The sequence below is a fragment of the Podarcis muralis genome, chromosome 2 (genome assembly GCF_964188315.1).
Source record: "Podarcis muralis chromosome 2, rPodMur119.hap1.1, whole genome shotgun sequence".
Classification (NCBI taxonomy): domain Eukaryota; kingdom Metazoa; phylum Chordata; class Lepidosauria; order Squamata; family Lacertidae; genus Podarcis; species Podarcis muralis.
The window spans coordinates 78,429,777-78,448,772 of record NC_135656.1 but is presented as its reverse complement, the minus strand read 5'-3'; the positions used below and the strand labels follow the sequence as shown (position 1 = coordinate 78,448,772).

The window sequence follows — 18,996 nt, the reverse complement described above, 5'->3', positions numbered from 1 at the left end:
GTAAGTAAGTATTGGTATCATTAAGCAAGAATATAAGCATGGTAATTCCTTCCATGCATTTAGCTTTCCAAAGCCAATAAATGCATTATAGTTCCCTGTGCAATGGTAGTGGCTAACCAGTGGTGCTCCAGATGTTGCTGAACCATGACTCCCATTAGCGCCAACCAGCATGGCTCATAACAAGGGACAATTGGAATTGTGGTTCAGGAACATCTGAAGGGCTACAGGTTAGCCATCTCTGCTATATAGTTGTGTGTGTATGTGTGTGTAGATACAGAAAGGCCCAAAAATGAAGGATAGATGGGACTTGATTGCAGGGGGATAGTAATAATAGGGAAGAATAGCATAAATCACAGAAATATGTGATGGAATAAAAGCTCATGAAACAAGCACAGAATTTTATGGGACCTTCAATGAAAATACTGACTCATGAAAATTATAACAAAATGGAATTTGAAGGTAAGGTCAGCCAAACAATTAAAAAGAAGAAGAAGAAGAGGGGAAGCCGGGCTGTAGATCTCATGGGCCAGAGCCACAACAAGTGACTAAAAACTACTAAATGGCATTTCAGAGATGGAAAATGTAAGGTAAGGGTGAAGGAAGGAGATTTGAAAATGACCTGTATCGGAGAAGAGGAGGCCCTCAGCACCATCTCATTCCTCACCACAGGGAAGAGTAAAAGAGGCATAATTAGGAGAATAAACCAAATGTCCACATAGATGGTAAGGCATAGTGGGAGGTGTTGCTTGTATAGTCATTACTGTTTTTCCCCCAGCCATAGTAGCTGTTATTGATATAGAAGGAGGAGAGAACACATGAAAGAAAAGGAGAACAAGAGGAGGATTTGGATAAGCAGAAGAACTGCAAACACTGAGATTTAAATGGATATGTAACCCTTGAAAAGTGGGCCTTTATTAATGCTTGCCCTTTCACTTCTAGGTCTTTCCTCCTTTTAGACTGATGCCAAGAAAAGTCACATTGCTCATAGGTGCAGTGATTCAGGTGAGTTATTTTTAAGATTATTGCCCTGAATGATGAACAATTGTTTCTTAGTAAACCATCTATAGGTCTCATCATCCCAGACCATTGGCCATACTGGTGGGGCTGCTGAGAGTGATAATAGAAAGAATCTGGAGGTCACCAGATTGGGCAAGACTTCTCTATCCTCCCATGAATTGTACAGTCAATGGAGATCAACCTCTTGAAGAGACCTCTGCAGTAAATTAGAACTAAAATGAGGTCCTCCTAATAATCTCTTCACAAGTCACAGGCTGCATTATTTTCAGATGAAACAAATTCTGATCCTAAGATACAATCCAATACTTTCCCCCCCTTTCACCTGACAAGCATTTAGTGACTTTCGAATCATCCTTGTAAGGGATTTTTTTAAAAAAAACACACACAACCAAACATATTTTGGTTATGACTTAAGTTTTTGTTCCACTTTTGCAAGGTTCCTTGAATCTTCACAAGGATATAAGCCCTGTTGTATGTAATTACTGTTAGTAATTAATTTTGTTTTTTCAACAAACAGATTACCTCTGAGGGAGGACCACAGCCACAGTCCAACATTATATTATCCACCAGCAATATCAATATTGCCTCCGTCAACAGCAGTGGCCTTGTAACAGGAGTGTCATTGGGCAACAGTACTATAACAGGGATGGTTCAAGCTGTTAATGCAGACACTGGTAAAGTTGTGGTTGTATCCCAGGTAACGTTTAGAGATATGCATATATTGTAACCTTGAGCTAGATTTTTTATCTATTCTGCATTTTATTCTATAACCCAGGCTTATACTTCCACATTGAGTACATTTACAGATATAATAGACTGTGGTCTAGACATACTTTTTACATTGTGAATATGTCAAGTGAGCTCAGAATCATTGTAGTTCACCAAAAGGTTCTACTTGACATAGCTGTTTGGAACAATTATCTGTTCCTTTTCTTTTATACAAAGGCAGAGGCTGATAAACAGTTCCATTAAAAGCTATAAATGGATTCTCAAATGAAACCAGTGAAGGAAAAGTCCCCAAGATGCAAATAAGAAACGTGTTATTCTTGGCAAAGCAGAGGAGACTTCCTGTCAGGAAGAAGACTGTCTTGACTTGTACGTAGTGATGGTTACTGAACTTTGAATAAAGACGGCTGCAGTTCAAATTCGCTGAAGCAAGTCCAATTCAATATGGCCGTCATTCTTCACTACCAGCTTTCCAGTTCAAAAACCTTAGAACATAACCCCCATTTTGAAGGAAAGTTCCCTAAGTGCAGATGCTGGCAAAGTTAATCTTTCCCTCAAAAGTTATTACATGACAGGCAACAGTGGAGGAGCACTTCCAACAATGTAGGCTTCAGGCCTATAGCTTGTTCCAAGTATATGCAGCAGCAGCCAGCTGGCAAATGAAGATAAGATCCTGGCCAGCTCAGTGGCAGCATCAAAAGCAAAAAGCACTCTCTCCAGGGAAGATAGCTCTAAAACAAGCAGGGGAAAGTCCAAACCTCTATACCCACACTGCATTCCTTGGGACAGGTATCTTCAACCTTTTCAAATCCAGAACCCATTTTAAACCCAAACAGGCATTTAGGGACCCATTTCTTAATCTTTAACTACATATTTGTATGATGGGACTAGCAGGTCCCAACTCACCAACTGAAGACCAGTAGCCTAGAGCAAATGGAACTGATGGCGGAGACATATTGAAGTAAAATATCACACAGAGCATAAAGAAGGGGGGGGGCAGCAAAAGAAATATACAGTGGTACCTCGCAAGACGAATGCCTCACAAGACAAAAAACTCGCTAGACGAAAGGGTTTTTGGTTTTTTGAGCTGCTTCGCAAGACGATTTTCCCTATGGGCTTGCTTCGCAAGACAGAAACTTCTTGCAAGTTTGTTTCCTTTTTCTTAACACCGTTAATGCAGTTGCGACTTGACTTCGAGGAGCAACTCATAGAACGCGGTGTGGTAGCCTTTTTTGAGGTTTTTGAAGACTTTGGTGATTTTTGAAGCTTTTCCAAAACTTTCCCGACACCGTGCTTCGCAAGACGAAAAAAATCGCAAGATGACAAAACTCGCGGAACGAATTAATTTCGTCTTGCGAGGCACCACTGTAATAATACATACCTCAGTGAGAGTTCTTGTGATTAAATATCACTTACATAAAATGCTAATTTTTGTCTTGTATTTATTTTTTGTAAATTATTTACTGCTTTCTGCCATCTAGGTCTAGAAGCTGCTTGCAGTGATAAAATATACAATATACAAAATTTAAAAGAGAAATTAATCCTCAACAATTTAAAACTTCAGTTTTAACTCATTTGCTCCTTTCTTTTCTGAAGGGGTGTACTTTTGTTCATGTCCGTTTTCATCTGTACCATTCACTACTTCTTAGCCTAGATACATTAATGGAGATTTTTAAAGTCTGTGAGTAAGGACTGTAAATGATATGCATATGGTTTTGCAGGCCTTATTTCATTCATCTCAAGAATAACCCTGTATTCTGATATGTATTCTGATATGCAAGATATATATTCCCATCAGCTAGATGAAATAAAGAGATTGAATGAGGGGAATTTTAACAAGGTCATCCAGTGAATCCGTGGCTGTTCTAGGATTTTATCCAAGTCCAAAACTTGACATAAATGTTATGTTACTTCCAATTACGAATCCCTCTTCAATCTCTTTGCCTGCCCATCTTTTTGTCTCATAAATGCTGCTTGATTTTACTTTATGGTGAGCAATAATTAAATTATTGTATAAGCCTGTGGACCTGAACCTGATATCCAGCCTTAAAATGTCCTTTTATAACAAAGAACCTGAATCCTGTTCTGTTGATGTATTACTTTCCTTTCCTGGATTCTGATGTGTCATTTATGGACAAGCACTTCATAATAAGCTGACTTTGATCTGTCATTGAGTTTTTATAGTGTCCTGATTTATATATCACATCTGTAGTTTCATCTCTTCTGTCAGCACAGGCATACCTCAGTTAAACTTAAGTTTTTCCAAGACTTTGTTTACTGTTTTTTTTAACTCAGTGGGGAAGAAAAGCTTTTAAAAATAATGATACAATTCACAGCAAGATTATCTGATATTCTATTTAATCATAATTATATGAAAGTAGATGTTTATTAAAAACTTATACCTCCTTCCTTTCTTCCAGTGGCCAGTTCAGGATCTGGCAGGTTTTATTTTTAAATTGAGACATCACATTTCCAAACAAAATAGAAGTGTGGATTATATACTTCAAGCCTCTGCCTGCCTAAACCTGTTAGTGGATATAGGGATTTTGTCAGGCTTTTGGTCAGTGGAATGTTTTGTCTGTTGATGTTTTCCGGATTCCTTGCTTTTATTTGATGTTATTATCTACTGTTTCCCACACATACTAATTCTATGTATTTTTGTATTCACTTTTTGTTTTATTGATCATGCTGTGGGTTGCCTTGAGTGCCTCATTTGTTGCATTCCTACATCACAATAAACCATGATTTATCTTCATGGCAATGAGTCTGTGGAAGCTTTGGGTTCATATACCCCTCCTCTCTCTTCACCTGGCACAACTGCAAGGAGGGATTTGGGAGATTCCACTTATATTTTTTATTAACTGCCGCTTTTTGCCATCTGAACATAACAAACTGTAGTTAACTTAAAATATGCTTTGTTTGCATCAAACCAGCTTCAACCATCGGGTTATGAAAGTAGCTGGTTTCAACAAACCATAGTTAAGATTAACAACAATTTAGGCTTTGGGCAAAACACTATACTATGGTTAATTGAATGCTTCCAATATTTTATTTATTTATTGGGGGGGGGGGAAATATCCCCTCCTTCATCACAAATGGTGTCCGGGTGTGAGTCACAGTCAATAAACAAATGCACTCAATGAAATCCTTCAATAAAACATTAAAAGCACATAAACTTCCTCTTGAGTTAACCTACTCTCTTTAATAGGCTCAGTATATGAATCCTCATCAAAGGCCTAGCAGAAGAGATGGGTTTTCAACTGGTGCCAGAAAATGAGCAATGTTGGTGCCAGCCATTCCTCAGGATGAAGAGCATTCCACATCTGGGGTGGAGCCAATGAACAGGCCCTATCCCATGCAAAAGTAGCCCCCTCACAGCTGCACCAGAGGGTGGGGAAGAGGAGGAGGATGCAGAAACTTCTAAGAAACATCGCAATGAGGACTGTGCATACTCACAGACCATGGAATGTTGACTGTTAATTGGGGGAAGGGAAGCAAAAAAAGGGGACTGTTAGCCCTTTCTCTGTACATATCAGTGACCACAGGATGGGAATGTGAGCTCCCCATTGTGGATGAAGGCCAACTGCTACTTTCACTTCTTTTTGCTGCTGCTCCCTATATCAGATTTGATTTCAATTTGCCTTCACCATTGCAGATCTCTCTTCCAGCTCTCCTGTGCTTGTTGTGAATCATCTGGTTCAGGCTTGCACTTTTGTGTGTGTTTTCTTTGTGTGTTGTTTCTGGTTGAAGTTCTCTGGTATCTTTTTGTCCTGTTTTTTCTCAGACTGTTGTACTCTGACCAAATTTACTAGTCCTTCCTAGTATATTTCTTCCTGGTATGTTGTTTGTTTGTTTGTTTGTTTGTTTGTTTGTTTGTTTGGTTGGTTTCCTGGCTAGAGCCATGGGCAGAAATCCCCTAGGGTAGATAAAGACACATGGCAAAAGATTATATATATATGTGTGTGTGTGTGTGTGTGTGTGTGTGTGTGTCTCTCACTTGTAACAATATATTAAAGAAAACCGTTTTCTTATTTTGAATCTCTTCTATCCAAAAAGTGACATGTCTTACCATGTTTATGTTTCAGGTAAATTGCATCCCTTGTAACAAAATTCTGATTCTAAAACCACATGTTTTCTGAGCAAAGTCTTGCAACCTGCATAGCTTACTCACCAATATTATGTGCCAGCATAAAAAAATATGTAGCTAAGTCATCTAATAACCTCTGCAATTTTTAGCATTTGAGTTTAGTGTTATTTGCTCAGAACAAGTCAATGTTGCAGGTTTAGGAGAACTGCCTTTTCCCTAAAAGCCACCCAGTCTGCTAGCTTTACCCTCACGGAATATTCTGTTGGTGTGCCCTCTTAGTGACTCTCTACCCCATCCTTTAGGCAACTCCTTTCACCTTAAGACTCACCAAAGCCTGAATTTAAAATCTTCTCAGAACCACTGAAATACTTTTCCATTCTTGGCTAGCCCATGTTAGTCAGGGTTAAACTGTTAATGAGCATAAAAAAAAATAATAAACATTTTATTCTTTTTTATTATTCTGGATGGTTTATTGTTCTTGGTCTTGAGATCTAGGGATAAAGCAGCCTAGAATGTGAATAAATGAAGACAGCCAGGTATCCTAGTGGTTTCTGCATTTATCTCTTCCAAGTGGAGCAATTTATTCAAAAGATACGGAAGTGAAATGAAAATCCACCTTGGAAGCACAATTAATATTAAATTAATATTGGACTTTGTGTATTTCCTTTTAGGATAAAGTGGAAGTTGAGGTAATTCGGCTTGAAGCTGTTAGAATTCATGCACCCATTACACGAATGAAAACTGGCACTCAGGTGAGTTGAATGTAGACAGTTCTCGATTTCATTTTCTTTCGTTCAGTTATGGTCAAATAAAATAGGGCCTGTTTTGACATAATATAATTGGTGACTTGATGGAATTGATTATTGCTCCTGGAGAAGACACTGATGCTGGGAAAGATGGAGGGCACAAGGAGAAGGGGGCGACAGAGGACGAGATGGTTGGATAGTGTTTTTGAGGTTACCAGCATGAGTTTGACCAAACTGCGGGAAGTAGTGGAGGACAGAGGTGCTTGGCGTGCTCTGGTCCATGGGGTCACGAAGAGTCGGACACGACTAAATGACTAAACAACACATATATCAACTTATTCTGTGTTTGTGACCGCAGCTTTGGAAAAATGCACTGGGTGATTTCTTTGTTAAAATGTGTGCTTTTCTTCCAGATGCCAGTGTATGTGATGGGCATCACCAGCAACCAAGCTCCTTTTTCATTTGGCAATGCAGTGCCAGGGTTAACATTTCATTGGTCTGTCACAAAAAGGGATGTCCTAGATGTGAAAACAAGATTCAGTGAGGTAAACTTGAAGTTTAAAATTTAAACACAGAGTGAATTTCCACCCCCCAACACACTTGGTGTTTTTCACCCACGGGTGCATTTACTTTGATCTACATTTTCTAATAGCTTACCTTGAAGGCAGCTACAGAAAGTTAATTGTGTTTGTATATCTTCTTCCTTCAAGCCCCCCACCCCAATATTTTTTCTCCTGGTGCCAGAAATAATGGTTGCTTGGAGTTACAGGCATCCTTTCCTATGTACAACTGGGTTAACCAATTCTGCTACCTGATTTCAGTGCCATATCTGTTGCTTGGAATGCATCTAATGGGCACCTTCCACTTCATAACAGTCTCCCAGTATCAAATGGTCACTAGGCATCATTCAACCTTAGAGAAATCTCATGGCAAGGTTTGCCTGGTGGACAGTCACGGGCTAGGATGGGTTTTGTGTCAAAGTGGTAACTAAAGATCTAACTTAAGGTTACCAGACATCCCCGTTTCCCAGGGACAGTCCCCGGATTTATAAATCTTTTTTTTTTTTTTTTTTTTTTTTTTACAAATCAGTCCCCTGACAAAATCCTATCATTCCTACTGAAGTTGAAAAGTGTCCCCGGATTCATTGAAAATAATCTGGTAACCTTAATCTAGCTAGAGGGTGTAGCACTGATCTAGATTTCACTGCGGTAGGTTGCCGCTTTCAGATGGCTCTTGAGTGTAAATAGCAAGAGTCTTTGTGACATATGAGCTGAAGGTTCTGCATGTATGCAGTCATGCAGTATCATAAGATTTGTAGCTCCCATATTTTAATGAGTATTTAGGAACAGCACAGGATGAGCCTTCCTGCTACTTCTGCTGCCATCAAAACTCATTGTGCAGTGTGGCTTAGTCCACATGCTACATACTGTAGCCTAAATAGGACCTGTAGATATTGGCATGTCCTGATAGTCTTCTCTGGTGCCCTCTGAACAGGCCCAGCCAACAGATTCCTTTGGGGGGGGGGGTCCTAGACCTACTGAGAATTACGTCCTACAATAATTCTGATTTTAAGTTCAGAGAAGAAATCTAGTAGCAACCAAAGTATACCGAAATTTACAGGATGGCTTCTAATGATAATTCTGTTTAGCTCTGTTGTCAGAGCTGAGATCAGAAACCTAAAGAGTTTTGAAGCATATTAGAACCAATATATTAAATGAAATTCCTTCCTTACCTAGACTAATATTTTGTCTTTCAGGCTTCTCTTCAGCTTTCCCCCCAATGCAACTTTGCAGTGGATGTTTATGGTAAAGGGAAAGGAAGAACAGGGTTGAAGCTTGTTGTCAAAGCCCTTGATCCTTCCGCTGGGCAATTTGGCCACATGGTAAAAGAGTTGTCAGATGAAATCCAAATACAGGTATTATTACATTGCTATTCCTTACAGGGCCATTCTGTTGTGCTTGGTGAAAAACAAGTGTGTTTTAGCTGTCAGGGCCAGTTCAGTACCGCAAGGCCTGTATGTGTGTTTCACAGTTCCACTTATGCACATGGTGGGGAAATTGACAATGGCTGCATACTTGGCTGTGACCATGAGAACCTGAGTCTTGCTTGTTTTTATGCTGTGTCTGTGAAGATGAACTCATAGGCAGTATCTGGTAGAACCTCTGGAGCCAGAAGAATGGCTGAGGATTAGCAACTTAAGTATCTCACAGCATCCTGTCCCAGTCCTTAACCTGGAGAAGCACAACGCATGACTCAAAGCAAGTGAATATATGCAAATTTGTTGACATTTGCATAAGCTTGTTGTTTCAGAATCCTGCTCTTCTAGTTACAGATTTTTTTATATAGATTGCTTTCATAGTATAGGGTACACACAATCCTGAAGTTAGTGCACTGTAGCATTGGATAAGTACATCAGAATTCTCAGGTCAGTTTAAATGTAGAATTTCAGCCATGCATCTCAAGGTCCTTACATTGGTAAGATGTGTAGTTATAGAGAAAAAGGGCTATGAAAGAAGCACTGGTGTCAACAAGATCATGATGCATATCAAGATGAACTCAACTTCTACTAGTATTTCAGATCTCCACTGTATTTGGATTTGTTTGTTTTGAATCTGATGTGTTTCATGATAACTTTTCTGGGGTTTAGCATTTATTTTGATGCTCTCTGATAGTTCAGATAGTACAATTATGCTCAACAGCTGAGGTCTGTCACTTCACTCTGAACACAATTACAACAGTGTAGGTCCCATTGATTTCATTGGCTCCTAATTTGAATAAAGTGTGCTTAGGATCACAGCGGAATTAATGAAGCTGAAATGGCATTTTCATGGAGCTAAATAAATTGAATTAATTAAAGCTGGCTAAAAAGGCCAACATACATTTATTAGGGTTAGTTTTTTAATTATGTACAGCAGTGGTGTTCAAATGAATCCAGCATGTTCATATTAAACTTCCAAACCTCCATAAGTATATATAATTTGGAATAATTTGTTTTAAGCTGGTTCAGGCTCCTTTAAATGTATACACAGATAAAGCCCTAAGTGTAAGACAATTGAAGCTGGCATTTTTCATCTATATGCTGGTCCTGATCCAGTTATCGCATACAAGGAAAACCTTCCATGACAGCATCAAAACCTGCCCTCCTCTCCCCCCGTGTTCTCCTCACACTGCCCCCAAATCTGTTCCCAGAGGATTGGGAAACCCTCAGAGCAGATTTGGGTGGCAAGCTGGAGGTGGAATTCGGTTGCACTCACAAAAGTTGTTCCTTGAGTACAACGATGGATATATTATAAGGTATCCATATCAATTGGCAGAGAGCATCGATACAGCTGTCTTCTGCTTTCATATATCTTCGCCTAACAGTTGCACCTGCTTTTCCCAGATACTTTATTTTCCACTGTGTCAGCCAAGAAACCAGTCACAGAAGTAATAGGGGGCAAAAGTATATATGGAATACAGACTTCACAAAAATATGCCCGGGCTGCCTCTTAATTTCAGAGAACCATAACACTTTTATGATTCAAAAAACAAATTCTACAAACAAGTCCTTAACACTTACACTGAGTTCTTTTGTCGTAAATGCTTTGTTTAAGATTTGCTGCCCAAAATCTTGTGTGCCTGATTTCAATGATGTCAGTTTGTGTTCTTCCTGATGTAAGTTTGGTTTCAGGATGCCATCATTAAGCCATAGATATTTAATAATCATCACTTTTAAAATGGCATTTTTAGGCCATCCTGGTGCAGGAGAATAATTAGTGCTCTCTTTTCACTGGTTAATGGCACTACACCTAGAAACTTCATCAGTCTGTATAAGTCTAACAATATTCCTTGCTACTTTGTATTCTGTGCTAGGAGCACCCTGGATGAAAATACTTTGTTTCAGAGCTTACACATTGCAAAACAGTTGAATGGAATCTTAATTTTTAAAAAGTTACATTATTTAACAAATACAGAAATAGTAGCTATATGCATAGGGCTTTTAGCTAATCCCCCTGCTTCAAGTTTGCTGGATGGAAATAATGGTCAACAGAAATTTTCTTCTTTTCAAATTCCTTTTGCTCTGGTGTGCTGCTCACTATAAGAAAGAAGTTGTAGGGAGCTAAGAATAAGATTTGCTGATGTGAAATGCCTTCGTGTTTGCAGCTTCTGTTATCCTTTATGACGTATCACATGACTCTTGAGATACAATTGCAGCTGGAGAATGTGTTCCTTATGTGTGCTGGTAGAAATGTTTTTGACTCTACTGCACACTGAAATACACTGGATATCAAATTACAGATTATGGCCCATTGGTGTTCATACAAATTTCTTATAGGAACAGAATATACCAGACTGCTGCTAACTTGCCAGCCCTCTTGTTTTTTCTCTAACTCTTAAGTAACATTAAATGTCTGTCTGTCATATGTTTGTTTGTCTGTCTGCTTGTTTTAAAAGCAAATAATTTGCTATGGAGCAGTCATCTGCTCACAGTTTTGAAGTTGTGTCTTTGTTAGCAGATAGGAAAGAGAGAGAATTCATGTCATGCATTTAGAAAGATAAGAACAATAAATTGTTTGGCTTTTATGTACGATGATAGTTATACAACATCTGTAGTATTTATTGTTGCAGTAGCAATTGGGACTGGTTCCCATTCATTTTAGTAAAAGTACCCCACAAGTGGAATTCTTCTCTCTCAAATCTTATCACCCCACATCTTACATCTCCTTATTGTGAAAACTGTAAAAAATTAGTGAGACAGGACTTACCCTTGCAGAAATCATGCTGGTTCTGCTTCAGCAAGACTTGTTTTGCTATATGCCTTGTAATTCCATCTTTAATAATGATTTCCACTGTTTTCCCACAGCAGATGTTAAGTCAATTAGTCTGTAATTTCCAGGATCCCCCTTGGATGGTGTCACATAAGGACAAGTTACATATTTTTGTTAGGAGATCAGCGGTTTCACATTTGACTAGTACATGTATCTATTTGCTACTTTTGTAAAAGCCTAAAAAAATGTTTTCTTCAATTTGTAGGTATTTGAGAAACTAGTTATTCTGGGAGTAGAAGTAGGACAGATCCTAATGTCGCCAAACTCTTTTTTTAAAGTTCAGACAAACAGGTTAGTGGTTATGTTTTTCACATTTTGGTCTTATAAATGATTTGATATAATAATAGTTTTACTATGGAACCAAAAGCAAAATCATAGGGGGTGGAAAACCAGGAGGAAGCGGGGGGGAAGTGTCTTGTGGCACTCTAAAGAATGTGTTTATTGTGGCATAAGGTTTCATGGACTAGATAAAGGCATCTGACAAAGTGAGCTCTAGACCATGAAAGCCTATTTGTTAGTCTTTAAATTGCCATCTCATGGTGGTGGTTGTGCTGCAACCAACTAACATGGTGGCCCCTCTAAAATTTCATAGAATCATAGAGCTGGAGAGGACCCTGGGGGTCTAGTCCAACCCACCCAACCCACACAATACAGGAAGCTCAGCTAAAGCATCATGACAGATGGCCATCCGACCTCTGCTTTTAAAATATTCAGGGAAGGAGAATACTCCACTTCCTGAGGGAATCTGTTCCAACTACAGCGGTACAAACTTAATTCGTTCTGGAGGTCCATTCTTAACCTGAAACTGTTCTTAACCTGAGGTACCACTTTAGCTAATGGGGACTCCTGCTGCTGCCACGTGATTTCTGTTCTCATCCTGAAGCAAAGTTCTTAACCTGAGGTACTATTTATGGGTTAGCAGAGTCTGTAACCTGAAGCATCTGTAACCCGAGGTACCACTGTAAGCATGTTTTTAAATGTTTCATTTTAGCTTTTTTTCTAGAATTTGCTTTGTGTTTTTATGTGTCACATGGAGCAAAGCTCTTTCATAGAAAGGTGACTAATAAATGTTAATAGCTAAAATAAATGAAAATGTGTTTTTGACAGATGGCAATCTGTTGATAGTTCTCATTCTAGCTTCTGAAACAATGAACAAACTGATTTGTTTACTATGGGTAGTTAGTATTCAAGTACTCATCCTTACAAGTATTTTCAATTCAGCTATGTTTAGGAAAATGTAATTATTTTCAAATATAAAAGGAAAAGTTGATATCCACTTTGCAGTGCAATCCTGTACTCAGAAAAAAGACCAATTGAGCTGAATGGGGCTTTCTCCTAGATAAGTGTGTATAGGACTGTAACAAGAAACACTTGAAATGATGAATTACAAATAATTATGGTATGATTTCAAATTACACTTCCTTAGAGATTCACACATACAGACAACTTAGGATAAATGGTCTCCCAAAGAAGTTTTAGTGTCCAGAAATCAGTTATTTGATTGCATTGTGCATGTATGCCTAAGAAATAGCTATTGAATTAAGCCATGCATGTTCAATCTAACTCAGTTGAAATTATTCCTTAAGGGTGCACACATTAACGAATGCATATGCAGTAGTAGCAAAAACAAAGTCCTCCAGATATTGGGGAGGAACATCTCTAAGAACTTTTGGAGTGCTTTAATTTCAGTTTGTATGAAAAAAGAAAATAATCAGTGAAAGAAAACCATTTCTTTCAGGACAGTAGCATTCATATAGATGAGTCAGTTTGGCATATTAGAACATGAAGGGGAAACTGCCATCGTTTTAAAGAAATGGCAAATGGCAGTTAGGCAATCTGTCCGGAGAAGCAGTTACAAGGGTAGTATGTTTTATGGAAACCACACAGAGAGAGCGAGAGAGACATACTGTCTCTGTTTCAAAGGGCATAAAAGGCCCATCATCTCCATAGATTTGTGCTGCCTTTGAAAATGGACACTGAGTGAGTCTGGCTTCGTAAACGAAACAAATCCTCCAACATGGCCTTATTGTGTCATCTTTGGCTGAATCATCTGTGCTGCTTTGACAAGATGAAGTTCAAGTTGATAGGGAAGATCTTCTAGATGCTGTGCATTTCTTTGGCTATATTAAAAACACACACACAGTGATTTCTATTGAAATAGAAGTGCTTCTTAAAGCAAATGTCTACTGAGCAAAAAGCTCTCTTTTGTGTGATTAAATCCCAACAGCTTCGCACTTTCTGTTCGGGGACCAGATTATGCTATCTGGCAGATATTTTAAGATACATACTGGTATTTTACTGCATTTGTTTATATAAAACACCCATATTTCCAGCTGAATAAAACAGCTAGTACTGCCATGTGCTGCATAGAATATGTGTAAGTCATTTATTATTATTAATACAGCAATGCCATGGAGAGACGTTTTTAAAATCAATGTTGTGTACAAACAATTTCCAGGAAGTTCTGTTTAGTCATGTTCCTGTTGTGTATTTTTAATACCAGCCCTGAACCTGGCAGACTAATCTTACTCTGAAGCCTGTTTATAGGAAATACCTCTGAAGGCAGGCAGCATCCTGGAGTCCTGTCCATTAGTATTCTGAATCAAGTTTACATCAGTGAATGATGACACTGCAGGGCAGCAAACAGCAAGTAGATTGTAATATATGCATAAGCACAGATAAGACGTCTTACAAGGATGCTTGAAATCAAAATCTGAACCCTTGAATCTTAGATAAAAATTCAACAGCAAATCGGTGGTGTGCTGGCATATGGCAACATGGTTTATATAAAATCATGTTGCAAACATTGAGGTTTGCATTTTAAGAGTCTTAAAGTGGTTCTATTTATTTTTCTCTTTGTTTTATCAAGGGACCGAGTTGCTGCTCTAATTTACCATGTCTTGGATGGTCAGGATAGAGTTCCTGTGGTGCAGATTGATGAGAGAGGCCTCCTTAATTCTGGATCCTTGATAGGACTGTCAACAGTACAAGTAATTTCACAAGAGCCGTTTGGAATCAACCAGACCCTTACTGTCACTATCAAGGTAGTGTTTTTGTGTTCTTTTTTCCCTGTTCTCTTCAAGGAGATTAGAATGGCGACTGCTCTTTGCCTCTGATTTGAAATTGTAATTTCCCATTATTCCAGCTGGAGACAGTAATTGTAACTTCAGCTTGGAAAGTGCAAAAGAGTAGCCATCAATTCTGTTTTAACAGAATGGCTAAGCACTTGTGCTGTTCTGCAATAAAACTTTGACATTGCTTGTTTGGAAAAGATTAAATGTAACAATGCTGACCAAAATTAAGAAAATATGGGTACACATGACTAATATATGAACCTGTTTTGCTGGACATAGATATACTAAAAAATAGTTTATATTGTAAAAATAAATGTGAAGCTTAAGCAACATTTTGTATAAGCTGTAATAAGTAACTGTTCCCATGCCTGTAAAAGCATTTGTTCTTGAAAGTTGCATATTCCTTGTGGTTGTGGAGAGAGCATGTGTGGGGTACTCCCTGGTCCTGAATGGGGATAACTAAGCCTCTAAATGAAGATGAAGCTGAAATATTCCCACTAGAATTTAATTAATTAAAGGCTCATTGTGCCTCCATACATATCATTGCACTGACCATAGCTTATTCTGTTGGCATTCCATGGGCAAGGAGTAAGTCTGTTGCATCCCTGCACACTGGCTCATTAAATGAGCTAGTTGCACCAATGGGGGGATGTGGCAGAAATCACTTTTTTAAAAAACAAATACAGACTTTTGAGACAAAAAGGCCTGCCAGGAAGTGGTTCACAGCTAAAAGAGCATAATATAACTACTTAAAACATAAAAAGTGATATATATATTTAAAAATCAGCAACAGATACATATTGTTGTTATTATTTATTTCAAAGCAGACTGGATCATCCAGTCCTTGTTAAGAACAGTCAAGGAGAGAGCCAAGTTCACATTCTGTGGAAGTTCCATAGTGGTGGGGCCACTGCTTAAAAGGTGGGTCTAATTGGTGTGACCTGTGGGAGTTAATAATCCAGCAACATCTAGCAGGCCCCAGGTTTCCACCCCTGCTTCAAAGGGCATGGGCAAACCTACCTCCCCACAGAAGAATCTACCTGCCCAAAGGGGAATCTACTGGCCACAGCTCAGATCAGTAACTGGTGTGGAAGCAGCAGTTCACTTCTAGTTTTAATTCGGGAAATATGTCTCTCAGCATCAGAACTTTGGGAAATATTGGCATAGAACAATATTTAGAGGTAATAGAAAGTGAGAACAAAATACTACGTTGGAGGTGGGAAAGAGGAAGGACTAAATGGTAAGGTTCTTTCTTTTAGGAAAAAATGTATACAGTGGTACCTTGGGTTAAGAACTTAATTCGTTCTGTTCTTAACCTGAAACTGTTCTTAACCTGAGGTACCACTTTAGCTAATGGGGCCTCCTGCACCACTGCTGCACGATTTCTGCTCTCATCCTGAAGCAAAGTTCTTAACCCGACGTAATATTTCTGGGTTAGCGGAGTCTGTAACCTGAAACGTATGTAACCCGAGGTACCACTGTAGTAGTATCAGACTTGTCAAGAGAGTTAAATGTAAAATCAACTTGAATGCATGCTTGAAAAGGAATGGGTGGACTTGGCTTGAAGCTAGCAGCATTTTATAGGCAGCAAGACATGGCTTAAAATATTGGCGTATACAGCTCTCTTTGCTATTATTGGATATTACAAACCAAACAACTATGATATATATCCTTTGCCCCAGATAGCTAGTAAAACACCATTTTAGAGTACGTTTACATTTTGTAGTAAAATGTAAAACTATCAGAGCCTCTTCAGGAATAAAAAAGAGAAAGGCCTTTCCTTGCTACAAGGTAAACTAAGAGGAAGGGTTTCTCATAGGTGTGTGAGGGTGTTTCTTTGTTTCCTTCATTTATTTTCCAGAGCAGTATCAAAGAAAATCTTCTTTTTTCCCTTTCTCTCTTCTTGAAAGCTAACCTAAATAAGTCAGGCAGGTTTGCCTTCATTAATTAATAACAAAAATGCAGTCTCATAATAAATCCTTTGTAAATCCATTGACTTGACAGGTCCTTGCAAGTTAATACTGCTGCGTATCTATTTAGGCTGCAGTATTTGCACACTTCTGGGAGTGTGCCCTGTTAATCACACAGTGATGCTTGCTTCTGAATAGGCACACATAGGATTGTGCTTCTGAAGACCACATGGGGTGTATTATGGCCTACCAGGTTCCTTACTTTCCACCTGTTTCTGCAATCTCAAGCAAGCAGCAAAAGCAGCGAATTAATGAGCCCATAGTGAGCCTTGTTCAGCTTGGTGACCACAAGTTGTACAGGCCTGTGAAAGAAGTCTGGCTGATACCATATTCACTATAGAATTTATTTACAAAAGGACCTGTTAATGATAGCAAGGTATATGAGTCCATGTACATTTAGTGGAACCTATCCTAATACATTTTTATTTTAAATCCTTTTTATTTTACAGCATATATATATGTCTAATGAGGCATATAAGCATTTTTCTTCTTACCCATGAGGTTTTGTGGATTGCTTAATTAGTTTGTACATCTGCAAACTAATTTCATCTGATTTATTTTTTAAAAAATAAATCATCATATTCTCATGTTCTGTTGGAGCTTGGGGCTCAAGGGGAAAGTAATAGTGATTACCAGAACCTATTAGAATTAAGCCAGGCAGCTCCCAGGAGGCCTTGCTGGATGAGCGAAGGAAGATAATGTTTCAACAAAGGACCAGAGTCATCTGTCGGGGCCTTCTCTGTAAATGGCTCTGCCCCTTTGGGACAGCTTAGGCAATGTTTAAGGTGCACACTGTTGATTCTGTGGTCACACACTCCTGAGTAACTGGGGAGCAGGACTGGCCTGGGGAAGTCATTCCTAGGAGTCTGGGGATTATGGACAAGCTACATCAGATGATATAGAATGGTGTTGAAGCCCCCTCATGAGTGGGGTAACATGGGAATCATCCAAATCAGGGTAAAACTGGGACCTAGGTACACAGAAAATGAAACACGTGACCTTTAGGATCTTTACATAATGATCTGGATCCAAAATTGCTCCTCCATTCACATATATATATATATATATATATATATATATATATATATATATATAGCCTCCTATATACACACACTAAATTTAGAAAGATAAAACAGCTTCGGAACTCCAGTGGCATAATAATAATCCACCTTCCATGCAGTGAGTAGGCGATACACACATGCACACACTCACTATTCCACAACCCTGGAGTGTTTATTAGGAGTGCAATAAGGGTTAAAGATAAAAACATTAAAGGATGATGACTTACAAGCAATTTGGCCAGTAGGTAAAACAATCTCATACTCTGTTTTCCCCTATTTCCCTAGGTGGCTCCTATTTCCTACATGAGAATATCCATGAACCCAATTTTTCGTACACAAAACCATGAAGCACTATTGGCATTACCATTGGGCATGACGTTGACCTTGACCATCTACTTCCATGACAGCTTTGGAGATACTTTCCATTCACAAAATTCTGTGCTTAGCTTTGCAGTCAACAGGTACTTGTCTATACAATTAGCTTAATTTTATAGGAGATATAAATAGCTGAGTATGTGAGAGGATTGAAGGTACTGATACCTCAGCAACTGACGACCCCCTTGGGTTAGCTGTTTAAACATGTTCAGTGAACAGATAAAAGAACTGAAAAGTGTGATTTAAAGCTGGTATACTGGCGCTTTGATATGATATGATCTGAACAAACCACCCACCTGGAAAGTGATCAATGCATGTCTTCCATGGAATTACTCCAAGGCTTTGCATAAAGGTAAAGGTAAAGGTACCCCTGCCCGTACGGGCCAGTCGTGTCCGACTCTAGGGTTGTGCGCTCATCTCACTTAAGAGGCCGGGAGCCAGCACTGTCCGCAGACATTTACGGGTCACGTGGCCAGCGTGACGAAGCTGCTCTGGCGAGCCGGCACCAGCACAGCACATGGAAACGCCGTTTACCTTCCCGCTAGAAAGCGGTACCTATTTATCTACTTGCACTTAGGGGTGTTTTCGAACTGCTAGGTGAGCAGGAGCTGGGACCAAACGACGGGAGCTCACCCCGCCGCGGGGATTTGAACCGCTGACCATGCAATCGGCAAGTCCTAGGCGCTGAGGTTTTACCCACAGCGCCACCCGCGTCCCTAAGGCTTTGCATATATAGCTAAAAAGAAAGGAGACTGCTTAAAAGTTATTTAAATAAAAAAATTTAAATCTGCTCAGGCCAAATCAGTGCCTTGAAATCGTGTCTTTTCCCAGTTGGATTAAATAGCAATTCTAAACACATTTACTTGCCATAAATCCCACTTGTTCACAGAACTTTCAAGCCATTTTACTGAGCATCAAATACTAGTAATTTATAAAGTTTGCTGATCCTTTATTGGCATATTACAGCAATTGCAGCCCAGTGTCTTTGCCTGGGGTCTTCTTTTCCAGCTCCCCAACAGCTAGTGGGAGATATCATGTCTTCTCCCACTGGCTGTGGGGTTTGAATAAGGCCAGCCAGTGAATTTGGCCAATCACAGGTGGGCCTGAAGTCAGGTCCCAGGTGGGTGCACCT

At 39.2% G+C, this 18,996-nt stretch overlaps 1 protein-coding gene across 1 annotated transcript in view; it reads left to right on the top strand.

The window, feature by feature from the left end:
- Window positions 1-18,996, top strand: part of NUP210 (nucleoporin 210) — an 86,429-nt gene that overhangs the window by 51,894 nt on the left and 15,539 nt on the right. Inside the window, exons 24-31 of the mRNA XM_028718974.2 lie at window positions 940-1,002; window positions 1,535-1,714; window positions 6,502-6,582; window positions 6,990-7,121; window positions 8,333-8,491; window positions 11,590-11,675; window positions 14,254-14,428; window positions 17,775-17,950. Coding sequence (XP_028574807.2) covers window positions 940-1,002; window positions 1,535-1,714; window positions 6,502-6,582; window positions 6,990-7,121; window positions 8,333-8,491; window positions 11,590-11,675; window positions 14,254-14,428; window positions 17,775-17,950 — 1,052 coding nt within the window. The remainder of the gene's footprint in view (window positions 1-939; window positions 1,003-1,534; window positions 1,715-6,501; window positions 6,583-6,989; window positions 7,122-8,332; window positions 8,492-11,589; window positions 11,676-14,253; window positions 14,429-17,774; window positions 17,951-18,996) is intronic.